At 37.6% G+C, this 15,503-nt stretch overlaps 1 protein-coding gene across 1 annotated transcript; it reads right to left on the reverse strand.

Moving 5' to 3' along the window:
* Positions 1-8,880: 8,880 nt before the first annotated feature.
* Positions 8,881-10,143, reverse strand: LOC131622953 (uncharacterized). Its single transcript, XM_058893962.1, has one exon. The coding sequence runs from the start codon at positions 10,141-10,143 to the stop codon at positions 8,881-8,883; it is 1,263 nt and encodes a 420-aa protein (XP_058749945.1).
* Between the last annotated feature and the right edge of the window lie 5,360 nt (positions 10,144-15,503).

A 15,503-nucleotide genomic window follows, 5' to 3' on the forward strand; every position in this document is an offset into this window, starting at 1 on the left:
GTGGACAGACACGAAGCAAACATGTTAATGCACGAAGTGCATGAAGGGTCCTTTGGAACCCATTCAAATGGGCATGAAATGTCCAAGAAAATCTTAAGAGCAGGATACTATTGGTTGACAATGGAATCTGACTGTTATAAACACGTGAAGAGATGTCACAAGTGCCAGATCTACGCAGATAAGATCCATGTGCCACCGACTCTACTCAACATTCTCTCATCTCCATGGCCTTTCTCCATGTGGGGTATCGACATGATTGGAATGATCGAACCGAAAGCTTCAAACGATCATCGTTTCATCTTGGTGGCTATTGATTACTTCACCAAATGGGTTGAAGCAGCATCTTACGCCAACGTTACAAGACAAGTGGTTGTGAGGTTCATCAAGAACAACCTCATTTGCCGATATGGTATTCCAAGCAAGATCATTACTGACAATGGTTCAAACTTAAACAACAAAATGATGAAAGAATTGTGTGAGGAATTCAAGATTGAGCATCATAACTCTTCTCCTTATAGACCAAAAATGAATGGCGCTGTTGAAGCTGCTAATAAGAACATTAAGAAGATCGTCTAGAAAATGGTCGTCACTTACAAAGACTGGCACGAAATGCTGCCATTTGCTTTACATGGGTACCGTACTTCAGTGCGTACTTCAACAGGGGCAACTCCTTTTTCTCTAGTATACGGCATGGAAACTGTGCTCCCCGTAGAAGTTGAAATCCCGTCAATGAGAGTCCTCATGCAAACTAAGTTATCAGAGGTTGAATGGTGTCAAAGCAGATACGATCAGTTGAACTTAATCGAAGAAAAACGTATGACTGCTCTATGCCATGGACAGTTATACCAAGCAAGGATGAAACAAGCCTTCAACAAAAAGGTTCGACCTCGTGAATTTCAAGAAGGCGACCTCGTGCTTAAAAAGATCCTGTCTTTTCAACCAGATTCTAGGGGCAAATGGTCTCCTAATTACGAAGGCCCGTATGTTGTCAAAAGAACATTTTCTGGCGGCGCTGTAATACGGTGAACTGACTTTAATCGAAATGTGCGGATAGCAAGAGTCGCCACCGACTTTTATTTTATCCAAATAATCAGAAAGGCTAAAAGAACAGGAAAAACCTTTTAAATAAAAACTTAGTTCGGGGGGTAATTATGCAAAGGGAAGGTGTAAGGCACCCTTCGCATCCATGGTTATCCACGGGCTCTTAATTGCTTTGCTCTCTTTCGTTCAGAAATGTAGAAGAAGTGAATACGGACTTTAGCTCGTAAATGAGCGTAGCCATATTGAAGGTTTATGAGAAGGAATATGAAAATGTTTTTTAGCCAGAGCAAGGCAATTAGGGGCAATTACCTTAATAATGTAGAAAATCAGTTCTTTTAGCCTTTCAGGGTGAAAGGGTCTATCCATGCCATAAAAGGGAGGAAGCCTTTCATTTGGAGGTTGAAGGGTCATCGAGAATTCGTTCTCCATAAGACTGTCCCATGCCATAGAAAGGCAGGTAGTCTAAGGGAAGGATCAGAATAGTCTTTCGTAGGCAGCCAGAAGATACCTCAGCCTTTCGTAGGCAACTTCCGAGGGACGAGATCATATTAGTGTATCGAAGGCAGCATCATTAGGGACCCATGATCTTAATCGAGGAAACATGGCTGAGGTATCCTCGTATTCGAGGGACGTGGATATTCTGCAAAAACACAAGGCAACAAAGGCAACAGGCAACAGGCAACAAGAGGGGTTACCAAAAGCGTGCGTGGGTGCAGCAATCACGTGATTTGATTCAGAAAATTATCTTATAATTAATTATTCTATATTCAATTTCAGGGTTATCACTCCCTAGGATTACTAACCACAACAATTAATATTAACAACATAATTAAAGCAATAACGGGGAAAGGGAAAAAGAAACCAGCGGGGGAAAGGGAGAATGAAACCAGCGAGATCCATAGAGTAATAGGTCTGAACAAGTAATAATTTAAATGAGATCAAGGTTTAGGGTTACCGACTATTCGAGCTTTGGTGGTTGGCACAAAAAAAAAGAATGTTTTTCAGTGTAGGCACGTTCTAAAACAACACTCGTAAACCCTAATCAAAGCACAAATTACTCTCGTTAGTAAAATAACAAACTAATTGAAATGATACCAAAGTTATGGAGAAAAATCGAGAGTCCGAATCAATATATATCAATTTAAATAATTATTGGATATAATCCTAATTATTTAATCGATAAAAAGTAAATAATATTGAATTTTGAATGATAATAATAAAACAATTATGAAAAAAAAAGTGAAAATTCGAACTTTCGATAAAATAATTGTAATTATAAAGAAAATTAAGTTATAAACATAAAAGTAAATAAATAAATAAAATAGTAAAGAAAACAAAAATAAAAGAAATAAGTAAAACATTTATATAATTAAAGTAAAAAGGATTAGAAAAAAACTTAGCTGGTTGATCCTGTGTGGTATGGCTGGATGTTTATATGATGATCCTCCAATTTGGGTGTGTAGGATCCAAGGCGCTGATAATCTGATGGTTGGATTTTGAGGATGCATGGTATACATGATAAGGCTCCTACATGTGATCTGGAAACAAGAACCATCAAAGAAAACAAAACCAAAACATGCGTGAGGGGTTGATCGAACCTGCTCCCCTTTGGTTATGACCCCACGCTTGCCAACGAGCCAATACACCTTTTGTGTATATCACATGCGAAACATAAAATAAATAAAAAAACATTGCATCAGTCAAACGCCCGCTTGGCAATTTGAATGGTCCAACCAGACGTTGCCACCTATTGTCTTCCTCGTCGCTTCTGTTGTTTTAGATTCAGAGTTTTACCCACATACATGGGTTCGTCGCCATAGCCCCTGTACCAAGAAAAACTGCAAAACACACACAAAAACACAGTACGATACCATGGATCGATTGGGTTTACCATTCTGAACACGATGAAGGTATTATCTCAGTCTGATTTTGGCTGTATCGTTAAACCCTAATTCGAAGTTTTCGAATCAAACAATGGTGAATTACGCTCTAAGCATGTAACGATCCAGTTAAACGCCCAGAAATATTCAAAATATCATCACAAACAAGAATACAACATCCAAACATGTTTATGCATCATGAATTATAGCAATTGAATCAAAAAAGTTCATGACAGGATTTTGCTTACCTTCACCGATTCTGGGTTTGTGAGGGTCGGAGAATTATCAGGATAGCTTCAAGATCACCCAATGAACGTGTTTGCGCCTTTGAAACTTTTTGAAACCACCCCAAACTCTGAAATCAAATTTGAAGTTTCTTGGATTTTCATGAACTTGAATCTGGTTCTTTGGAGGCAGACTCTCGTCCCTTTTAGGTTTGCCTAGCTTTTATATATATGTGATATGGATTTAGGGCAAATAAATTGTGACAAATCCAATCGAATCTTGATATTTGATGTTTGAGAAATTTGATTGAAATTATGAAGAAATCTTTCTAATTATGGCTAAATTTCAATCCTCTTTTTCCAATCTCTTTGTGCACGAAATTTGTATCATATAAAGTGTGATTTGCTGATTGAATGTGATTGGAACTAAGAAAAATCAAATCTTTTCAATCCCTTTTTCCAAATATTGATTAAATCCATGATTTTAATGAAATAAAATTCAAATAAAATCATATTTTAATCATATTTTCGTGGCTTTAAGATTGAAGGTCCTTGATGACTTGGGGAACAAGATTGGGCCATAAAAACTTGGGCTTCTTTGCAAAAGAAATCAATTTGAGGCCTTTTGTTTCACATTTTCCCTCTCAAATTTGTCCAACTTTGACAAGGCATATCTCCCTCAATTTTTGAGGTATGGAAGAGTTCTAGGACTTTTTAGAAACCTTGAAGAGTCCCCTAACCAGTGTTTTTGGTCTCATGTCAAAATAATCTTCCATGCTCCTTATGTGTTCTTTTGAAAAAGATGACTTTTTGTTGACTTTTAAAAAGGACCTATAATGTTTTGATCCATATCTCTCAAATGAAGCATTTTTAGACTTGGCATGTGAGAGACAAATTTGTAGAGAATTCAATTTCTTTCAAATTGAGCTTTGGATGGAAAATTTCTGATGTTCCATGTGAAAGTTATGGCTGGTCAAAGTTCAGTTGACTTTCTCCTATGTAAACCCTAATTTAGAAACTTTTTGATTTGTTGATTTTTGATCTTTCCTTGATGAACCATGATCAACTCTTGATAAAATGGTGAATGATACTTCGATATGAGGATTTTGACAAAAAGTCAGGAGTTTTAACTTTACTTTGACCCTAGTTGACTTTCAGGTCAACCCAGTCGATTGTTGACTTTCTGAACATTTTAGTGACCAATCTTTTAAGCTGAGACTTGATACTTGTCATAGAGGTAATGTGAGATATTTTGAGCCATATGGGATGCCTTAGAGCCATTGATTCATTGATTTTCCTTCAGAACAATAAAACCCTAGTTCTCTGAGCCTTGTTTAGGAGAAAGTGTCTTTGAGCTTTATGCTTTGATTTGAATTTGAATAGGAGAAATAGTATGGGCAAATTTTGGGGTATGACAGCTGCCCCTGTTCAATTTTCTTAAACCTGAAGATGTAGAGTGGTTTGTACGCCAGCCGGAATCTGAAGGTAGATGAGGGTTGAACACTAGAATACCCAACAATTTGCCCTTGCTGATGATGAAGGGACTTTTTCGGAGATGGGCTTAAAGATGCCATCCAGACAGAATATTGTCGGAGATGGGCTTAAAGATGCCATCCGGATGTTGAGAGACTTGATCGAGATGGGCTTAAAGATGCCATCCAGCTTGATAGACTTGAGAGTTAGAATACGTCGTACGCTAGACCATATCTGAAGAGTATACTTAGGATGAGTCGTACGTTAGATTGGGTCCAGTTTGCATCAGCAGATGTCTGGAAAACCATGCGTTAGGCTGAAGGATGTGTCGTACGTCAGATCAGATCCAATTTGCATCCGTAGATGTCTGGAAAACCGTGCGTTAGGTCTAAGGATGAGTCGTGCGTTAGACTAAATCCAATTTGCATCCGTAGATGTCTGGAAAACCGTGCGTTAGGTCGAAAGATGAGTCGTGTGTTAGACTAAATCCAATTTGCATCCGTAGATGTCTGGAAAACTGTGTGTTAGGTTGAAGGATAAATCGTGCGTTAGACTGATCCAAATTGCATCCTCAGATGTCTGGAAAACCGTGCGTTAGGTTGATGGATAAGTCGTGCGTTAGACTGATCCACATTGCATCCTCAGATGTCTAGAAAATCGTGCGTTAGGTTGAAGGATGAGTCGTGCGTTAGACTGATCCACATTGTATCCGTAGATGTCCGGAAAACCGTGCGTTAGGTTGAAGGATGAGTCGTGTGTTAGACTGATCCACATTGCATCCGTAGATGTCTGGAAAACCATGCGTTAGGTTGAAGGATGAGTCGTGCGTTAGACTGATCCACATTGCATCCTCAGATGTCTGGAAAACCGTGCGTTAGGCTTTGTTTTGGATAAGAATCGAATCTTTGTAATTTACCTGTCACATATTGTCAGTTTTTTATGCAATATTTATGATGCATGTAATGAATGGGATGGAGTCCTCAAAATAAATGGGGCACTTCGCATGTTATGTATGAATTATAACCGTATGCAGTTTATGAATATGTATGGGATGTATATGATGTATGAATATGTTTATGATTTATGATGTATGGCTATGATTTATGCTATTCAGGGTTTTTTGATTGGGAGGATAGATCTTCATGTCATTGTGATTTTGATGTTTGATCTTATCTTGGAGATGCTCCGCTGGGAATTTATGATTTCTGCTTGGGGATGAATAGTAATTTGATGTACCTTGATTGGGAATAAGAGATATTAGTAAACCATGTTGGAGAAAAGCAAAGTGTCGGAGAACCGGTAGTGTTGAAGATGTAAATTCTGTTGGGGAGCCACGTCTTTTGTTGAGAGTATTTGAAGATATTTTCTTAGTGATTACTCTGTGGGGATATGATCTTGTGAACCCGACTCTGAGGGAAGACATGGGTGTCTTCAAAGCTGCCCCCAGTATTATAGTAACTACCATTCCTGGATTTGATCAGGACACACCACTGAGTATTGATCAAGATGTCAAACTGGACTTGCATAGATTTTCCCCTGCTAGTAGGAACTGTGGAAAGATTCGCCTCGCGAGGACTTTATGAGAGGTGCACTATGGGCGACATGCCCCTAGTAATCATAAGTCCAAGATAATGCCCCAGATTGGGAAGTAGCTTCATATCTACTTGGATGCGTGCCCCTGATTGCTGATATTTCTGAGAGAGTTTTGAAACTTGTCCTGATTGCCCCAGATTGATTGGGCAAAGCGAGCCACTCCCCTTGTATACGTAGGAGACATTGCTTCTCGGAGTAATTTTGTCTGTAGGGATAACTTTCAGTCATTAGTTGTACCCTGTGCAAATTCTTTCTGTTGCTAACATTTGAAATTATGTAGCAGAATATGTTTAATAATGAATTCATGAGATGCAATGCATACGTCTGTCTTGAGTTTTTGGAAAACATTAAAACATGAGACGTAAAAGCGTGATATTTGTAAAAACGTGGTGTTTGTAAAAAAATGAAATACCAACTCAGCATTTGTGGTGAACCTTAAGGAGTCGGGATACCTTTGTTACGACAGTATGCTTTTGAACTAACCATGCTTCAGTTAGGACTTTCAAGGGTTGTAGCGTGGCTTGGTTCACGGTTTAAGAAACAAAGGATGAAAGGCTCAAAGTTTATCTGTACCCTTCCCGATCTTCGTGATGTTCTTCGATCCTATGCTTAGTTAACTTTGCGTTTTGAGTTCTAGTAGAGCTTTGAAGTCGTAACTTTGACATTTGATGATGGTTTTAAGTAATGGAAGTTTGTTTGGACAGGCAGTCATCCTTTTTGTTTTTGTAATTCTTTTCCTTTTGTCGAGGATTTTTTTTGACCTCTTTTTTGACTTTGTTATCCCTAACTTTTGCTTGAACTGTTTATTTTGAGATTACAGTCAGCGGGATGTTTTGATTTTGATAAGCCTCCTCCATAGATTTTGACTTTTTTCTTCTTGATGCATATTGACTGCCTGACTCAAAGGTTACGGGAATCCATCATCATTTAGGTAAACAACAGCTAATATAATTGGGTTAACTGAGCAACTACCCTGTCCCAGGTTATGATTAAAGGTTTTAAATTGTTCAAGAAAGAAAAACTCCTACACCTTAGGCTCAAAGGGGTTGACTAGGGATTAACATCCTTATATCTCCACTGTTTAGGAATTGAAACAATGCCTGTACATCGTCAGCATAGTATGTTCAAAAGCATATTGTATGAGGTTACGGTATCGTTTTCGTCATCCTCCCTTAAAAGGCTTACAACTTAGCAGGAATTGAGTATCACAAAACATATGTAAAGTAAAAACATAATTTAAAATGAGTGATAACGAAATAATTTATTCAAGACAGACATATGCAATGCACTGATGATGATTATTAAAACAGATAATGTCTATCATAAGTCGAATGTTTAAACAAACAGATTAGAATTTGCAAATGAAAGTAAAACTAATGATTAAAAACGCTCATCCTTCTAGACATTAATCCATCTTATCGTGATTAGGCATGGGAACCGTGATCACTACAGGAGTCTTGGGATGGTTGAATTCAACTTCACCAGCATCAATCAGGTCTTGAATCTTGTTCTTCTGCGTCCAGCAACTATTTGTATCGTGCCCAGGGCTACCGGAGTGGTATGCACATCTCGCATTGGGATTATAGCCGCGAGCGGAAGTACTAGGATTCTTAGAGGGATCCTTTAAAGTAATCAACTCTGACTTTAGCAAGTATTGTAATGCCTGAGCCAGTGACATATTAATCTTTGTGAACTGACGCTTAGGTGCCTCTGACTTGCGTCCTTGTTGTGGAACTGGTGTAGAGATTAGAATTGTCCCCACATATTGGTTGTGTTCATTACGACTTTTCTGATTGTACACAACATTAGCCATGTAGGGCTTCTCAAGTGAGTTGAAGTCAATGATCTTATCATCAATGAGGTCTTGAATCTTGTGCTTCAATTGCCAACAATCCTCTGTATGATGACCAGGACTATTCGAATGATATGCACATCTCGCATAGTACCTATACCCAGGAGCGGGATTGGTAGGCAGTGAATATGGAGGCAATAGAGTTATCAAGTTCTGATTGAGCAGTTGTTGTAGAACTTGAGACAGCGGTATGTGTAACGGAGTAAATGACCGCTTAGGCTTTGATCTCTGATTATCTTGACCACCTTGCTGCCTATGTTGATCCTTCTCCTTCTCGATCAGAAGTGCCTTTAATTCTTCTTGCCCTTTGGCCAAGTGAAAGATTATTTTTCGGAACTGGTTATTCTGAGCCTGGAGATTTTTGACAGATTGTTCAAGATCCATTTTCTCACTGAAATAAACAGCGGAAAGATGAGGTATTTGCTTTATAAAACCTGTGATGTAATGCTATGAATGGTATGTGTATGCATATGCAATGTTTCCAAGGAATTGAAGGATTTTTAACACATATTGAAAATAAAAGCAAAAATATTAATAAAAACATAAAAATATAATGTTATGAAGTTAATAGTTACATCTGAAAGTGCTAGAAATAATATAAAAATAAAATATAATAAAAATCAGTCTTCGAGTCGGCGCTTTCTCTTTAAACTTCTGATCTCCTCTTTGTGAGCTTTAATCATCTCGTTTCTTTCTTGGACGAGTCCATCAATCTCCTGTTCCCATGATTGTATCTGATCTGGAGAGACGAAATCCTCAATTTTCCATTTACGGGAGAAATAGTCAAGCATACCATCCCGCTCTTTAGCGTCAGCCACTAACACTTTTTTTCAGCCTCAACCTCACGTAAGCGCTTTTCAAGATCAACCTTTTCTCTTCTTAAGGAAGCAACGGTAGCAGCAAGGTCTTCATTTGGAGCGGGAACATAAGGCTCCAAAACCACAGGAATGACCGGAGGGGTAACCCTTGGCACAACAGGGATATCAGATGGATATGGCATACAATACTCAACAACTCGATCATAAATCCACCTAAAATAAATATCTGAAGGGATGTAGCTCCTTAGTCCCAATTCTCTCGTGCATACTTTCTTTACCTTGGACCAAGCTCTAATAAACAACTTCTTTTTTCCGGTTGTATCTGAATCGTAATCAACATTTTCCGAGCTGAGATATATGGAGCGAGGCTTGTCTTTCAAAGCGAAACCAAACTGATGTCGAGCTAATATGAGATTATAAGTTATTCCTCCTCGAGTACGAAGAAGAGGTACATTTGGGAAGTCTCCACAACTATCAAACAAATGGGTTCCTTCAAACTCTTTTTGGTTCCAAACGATATCGTCGTATGAAAGCCTCATGACACTCTGAACCCAAGTCCCACCTTCTTCATTCTTTATTACGGAACGGGGTAAGTGAGAAATAAACCACTTATGTAGAAGAGGTGCACATCCAAGAACGCAGCCTTTCCCTTTAGATGATCGATGATGGATGGAATGCAACAGGTTACCCAATAAGGTAGGAACCGGATTATTGCTGATGAAGATCTTAATGGCAATCACATCCACAATTTTGTCATAACGAGGAAACAAGACTTGCCCATAGATCAGGAGAGCGAGGACTTTTTCAAGAGCATCCATACTTGCAGCATTAATCAAGATTTTAGCTTGACTATATAAGAAGTCGATAGGCAAACCACTGTAGTCTCCTTTATTCACCCAAACCTTTTTAATTTCTGATCGAGGCAAATGCAATGCAGCAGCAACATCTTCCAACTTAGGAATCTCTTCTTCGCCAGTGTAAGGCATCTGATCAAGCACCGGTAGTCCTAGGATGGAGGAAAATTCCTCTAATGTGGGAACCAATTGAAAGTCCCTATAAGTAAAGCAATGAAGGAGAGGATCATAAAACCGGATCATTGTGTTGAGGAGCGTTTCATCCACTTTGGTCCGTACCAGGCTGATTAATCTGTTAAGAGATTCGGAAAGCACAAAAGCACCAGAGACATTATCACAAAGAATCTTCAGAGATGTAGGTACTCCCTTGAAGCTGGGGCAGAAAGGTTTACGAACTTTGATTCCCATGGCTTACAAAACAAATTATGGTTAACAATCCTTTAGCTCCTTGGAATGAGTTAGTCATGATATGTATGAATGATGCATGGATGCATGAGTCACAAACACAAATAAGTTCACGCAAATCACACAATTTCCTTAGGCTTGGCTTGCATGGAGTTTTGACCAGGTGAGATACCCTTCCCAAAGGTACTTCTATGGATAAAGAGATTTCAGCAACGGGTTCTACTAGTGACCCAGAATTGTCAGCCCCCTCTAAAGCACCCTCGAACATGATACATGCATACCACGCAATGATACTTTAGGAAGAAACCTATCTGAGCTGTAGTATCGGGTCACGACCATAACTTGGCATGCACCAAGAATAGCCCTCCCACTACGTTCCTAAAAGTTAAGATGGGTTAAAAGTGACTAAAGGTCCCTGAACTCCGACGCACCCAAAGATACATGCATAAACCTCTCTCATGCAAAAGAGGTACACAATAACCAGTGGAGGCCTAACTCAAGCGCGAACTTCATTTTGACCAACCCCAACATGCACAAGGGGGGTCTCCATGACTATGCTGCTCCTAATCTTAAGTGTTCTTGAATCCGGGAAAAGGATTTGTCCTTCATTTAATTCCCAAAATGCCCCTGAAAAATAAAACAAACAAAGCAAACAATAGAAAACATTTAAAGTGAATCCTAAACTTTTAAGGTAACCCCTCTTTTATCGAAAAATCCCCAGCAGAGTCGCCAGTTCTGTAATACGGTGAACTGACTTTAATCGAAATGTGCGGATAGCAAGAGTCGCCACCGACTTTTATTTTATCCAAATAATCAGAAAGGCTAAAAGAACAGGAAAAACCTTTTAAATAAAAACTGAGTTCGGAGGGTAATTATGCAAAGGGAAGGTGTAAGGCACCCTTCTCATCCATGGTTATCCACGGGCTCTTAATTGCTTTGCTCTCTTTCGTTCAGAAATGTAGAAGAAGTGAATACGGACTTTAGCTCGTAAATGAGCGTAGCCATATTGAAGGTTTATGAGAAGGAATATGAAAATGTTTTTTAGCCAGAGCAAGGCAATTAGGGGCAATTACCTTAATAATGTAGAAAATCAGTTCTTTTAGCCTTTCAGGGTGAAAGGGTCTATCCATGCCATAAAAGAGCAGGAAGCCTTTCATTTGGAGGTTGAAGGGTCATCGAGAATTCGTTCGCCGTAAGACTGTCTCATGCCATAGAGAGGCAGGTAGTCTAAGGGAAGGATCAGAATAGCCTTTCGTAGGCAGCCAGAAGATACCTCAGCCTTTCGTAGGCAACTTCCGAGGGACGAGATCATATTAGTGTATCGAAGGCAGCATCATTAGGGACCCATGATCTTAATCGAGGCAACATGGCTGAGGTATCCTCGTATTCGAGGGACGTGGCTATTCTGCAAAAACACAAGGCAACAAAGGCAACAGGCAACAGGCAACAGGCAACAAGAGGGGTTACCAAAAGCGTGCGTGGGTGCAGCAATCACGTGATTCGATTCAGAAAATTATCTTGTAATTAATTATTCTATATTCAATTTCAGGGTTATCACTCCCTAGGATTACTAACCACAACAATTAATATTAACAGCATAATTAAAGCAATAACGGGGAAAGGGAAAAAGAAACCAGCGGGGGAAAGGGAGAATGAAACCAGCGGGATCAATAGAGCAATAGGTCTGAACAAGTAATAATTTAAATGAGATCAAGGTTTAGGGTTACCGACTATCCGAGCTTTGGTGGTTGGAAAACCCTGAAAAGGTGGGAAAATAAATAAAACGTAGATGAGTGCATTATCAACTCAAAAGTCAGATACGGTGAACCCTAATCAATAAAAAATAATGATAAAAGAAGAAGGGTAAAAACACTTAGCTTCGATTGATGAAAGTTGATGGGCAAAGGTTTGCCTCGAGCATTGACCCTGATCATCTGAGAATTGGCAGAAAAATAAAAGGAAAAAGTAAGTGTAGGAGGAGTTCATTGACGGGGTAATCAAACCCTAATTAAATAAAAGGCAGAAAAATATTTAAATAGTAAAGATCAGAACTTAGCTTTGAATTTGACGTGGCGCGTAGTCGGAGTGTATTTGAAGAGTAACCCTGAAAAAAGGCACAAAAAAAAAAAGAATGTTTTTCAGTGTAGGCACGTTCTAAAACAACACTCGTAAACCCTAATCAAAGCACAAATTACTCTAGTTAGTAAAATAACAAACTAATTGAAATGATACCAAAGTTATGGAGAAAAATCGAGAGTCCGAATCAATATATATCAATTTAAATAATTATTGGATATAATCCTAATTACTTAATCGATAAAAAGTAAATAATATTGAATTTTGAATGATAATAATAAAACAATTATGAAAAAAAATGAAAATTCGAACTTTCGATAAAATAATTGTAATTATTATAAAGAAAGTTAAGTTATAAACATAAAAGTAAATAAATAAATAAAATAGTAAAGAAAACAAAAATAAAATAAATAAGTAAAACATTTATATAATTAAAGAAAAAAGGATTAGAAAAAAACTTAGTTGGCTGATCCTGTGTGGTATGGCTGGATGTCCATATGATGATCCTCCAATTTGGGTGTGTAGGATACAAGGCGCTGATAATCTGATGGTTGGATTTTGAGGATGCATGGTATACATGATAAGGCTCCTACATGTGATCTGGAAACAAGAACCATCAAAGAAAACAAAACCAAAACATGCGTGAGGGGTGGATCGAACCTGCTCCCCTTTGGTTATGACCCCACGCTTGCCAACGAGCCAATACACCTTTTGTGTATATCACATGCGAAACATAAAATAAATAAAACAAACATTGCATCAGTCAAACGCGCGCTTGGCAATTTAAATGGTCCAACCAGACGTTGCCACCTATTGTCTTCCTCGTCGCTTCCGTTGTTTTAGATTCAGAGTTTTACCCACAGACATGGGTTCGTCGCCATAGCCCCTGTACCAAGAAAAACTACAAAACACGCACAAAAACACAGTACGATACCATGGATCGATTGGGTTTACCATTCTGAACACGATGAAGGTATTATCTCAGACTGATTTTGGCTGTATCGTTAAACCCTAATTCGAAGCTTTCGAATCTAACAATGGTGAATTACGCTCTAAGCATGTAACGATCCAATTAAACGCCCAGAAATATTCAGAATATCATCACAAACAAGAATACACCATCCAAACATGTTTATGCATCATGAATTATAGCAATTGAATCAAAAAACTTCAAGACGGAATTTTGCTTACCTTCACCGATTCTGGGCTTGTGAGGGTCGGAGAATTATCAGGATAGCTTCAAGATCACCCAATGAACGTGTTTGCGCCTTTGAAACTTTTTGAAACCACCCCAAACTCTGAAATCAAATTTGAAGTTTCTTGGATTTTCATGAACTTGAATCTGGTTCTTTGGAGGCAGACTCTCGTCCCTTTTAGGTTTGCCTAGCTTGTATATATATGTGATATGGATTTAGGGCAACAAAATTGTGACAAATCCAATCGAATCTTGATATTTGATGTTTGAGAAATTTGATTGAAATTATAAAGAAATATTTCTAATTATGGCTAAATTTCAATCCTCTTTTTCCAATCTCTTTGTGCACGAAATTTGTATCATATAAAGTGTGATTTACTGATTGAATGTGATTGGAACTAAGAAAAATCAAATCTTTTCAATCCCTTTTTCCAAATATTGATTAAATCCATGATTTTAATGAAATAAAATTCAAATAAAATCAAATTTTAATCATATTTTCGTGGCTTTAAGATTGAAGGTCCTTGATGACTTGGGGAACAAGATTGGGCCATAAAAACTTGGGCTTCTTTGCAAAAGAAATCAATTTGAGGCCTTTTGTTTCACATTTTCCCTCTCAAATTTTTCCAACTTTGACAAGGCATATCTCCCTCAATTTTTGAGGTATGGAATAGTTCTAGGACTTTTTAGAAACCTTGAAGAGTCCCCTAACCAGTGTTTTTGGTCTCATGTCAAAATAATCTTCCATGCTCCTTATGTGTTCTTTTGAAAAAGATGACTTTTTGTTGACTTTTGAAAAGGACCTATAATATTTTGATCCATATCTCTCAAATGAAGCATTTTTAGACTTGGCGTGTGAGAGAAAAATTTGTAGAGAATTCAATTTCCTTCAAATTGAGCTTTGGATGGAAAATTTCTGATGTTCCATGTGAAAGTTATGGCTGGTCAAAGTTCAGTTGACTTTCTCCTATGTAAACCCTAATTTAGAAACTTTTTGATTTGTTGATTTTTGATCTTTCCTTGATGAACCATGATCAATTCTTGATCAAATGGTGAATGATACTTCAATATGAGGATTTTGTTGTTCTTATTATCCTAAACCCGAGAGTTTTTGTGTAGCATAATGTTGTGCCTTTCTGTTGCTTTTGCTAGTGGTGTTGTTTAGTTGTTGAAATTTCAAAAAGTCTTTAATCTTATATATGTGACTGATAGTGAGAGTGAGATATATTATTTTTTGAGAATGTTATATTTTGTTGTTGTAGTAGTAATACGTATTAGTAAACGTTTTTTACATGGCAAAGTTTATTTTCAAGATGCATGATTTTACAAGCATTTGATGTAAATTTCATAGTTTATTTGAAACGCAGTGGGATAAAAGTTAATGGATGAAGTCTAGTATAGGAGAAAGGAGAACTTGAATTTTTTGAATTTTCATAAAGAAAACATCCAAACAAAAAAATGGAATATCCAACGGTCCTTGTGATATATGCGGAAATATAAAAAATAATATTTATTCACCTAAGTTTTGACCTAATTAGTCAAAATTATACAATAAGAACTTGGCATGGGGAAATGGACAAAAACTAAATTACAAATTCACAAAAAAATTAAGTTAAGTTAGATAAGGATGATAGATTATAAGAGATGATATGTCATATTGGAGAAGATTCTTTTGGGATATCCCCTATGTATGCTACTTTATGTAGAGAGAATGATTAATAGTTATGTAAGGGATGCACAAATTTTACACGAGGGTATGAGCTGTTAAATCTTTTTAATATTTAGGAAGAGATTGGGTGGATAGGTATAAGTTTCACTTAATTTCTTGAATTGCTGAAGAATATGCTTCGAGTAGGTAACAAGTTGTCCAGCCATCGTTTTGAGGTTAAGAAGCAATTATGTCCAATGGTTTAGATTATATCAAAATTTGTGCATGTCGTAATGATTGCATATTGTAAAAACAAAGTGTTTGACAAACTGTATCCATGATTGGATTATGGGGAGTCGTGCTTCATGGTGAAGGAAAACAGTGGTGATGAGGATAATGAAGTAAGAAAGTAGAACTTTTCAGTCAAATTAAAGTGTCATAGTA

Source organism: Vicia villosa, unplaced genomic scaffold (genome assembly GCF_029867415.1).
Source record: "Vicia villosa cultivar HV-30 ecotype Madison, WI unplaced genomic scaffold, Vvil1.0 ctg.000045F_1_1_2_unsc, whole genome shotgun sequence".
NCBI classification, from domain to species: Eukaryota; Viridiplantae; Streptophyta; class Magnoliopsida; order Fabales; family Fabaceae; genus Vicia; species Vicia villosa.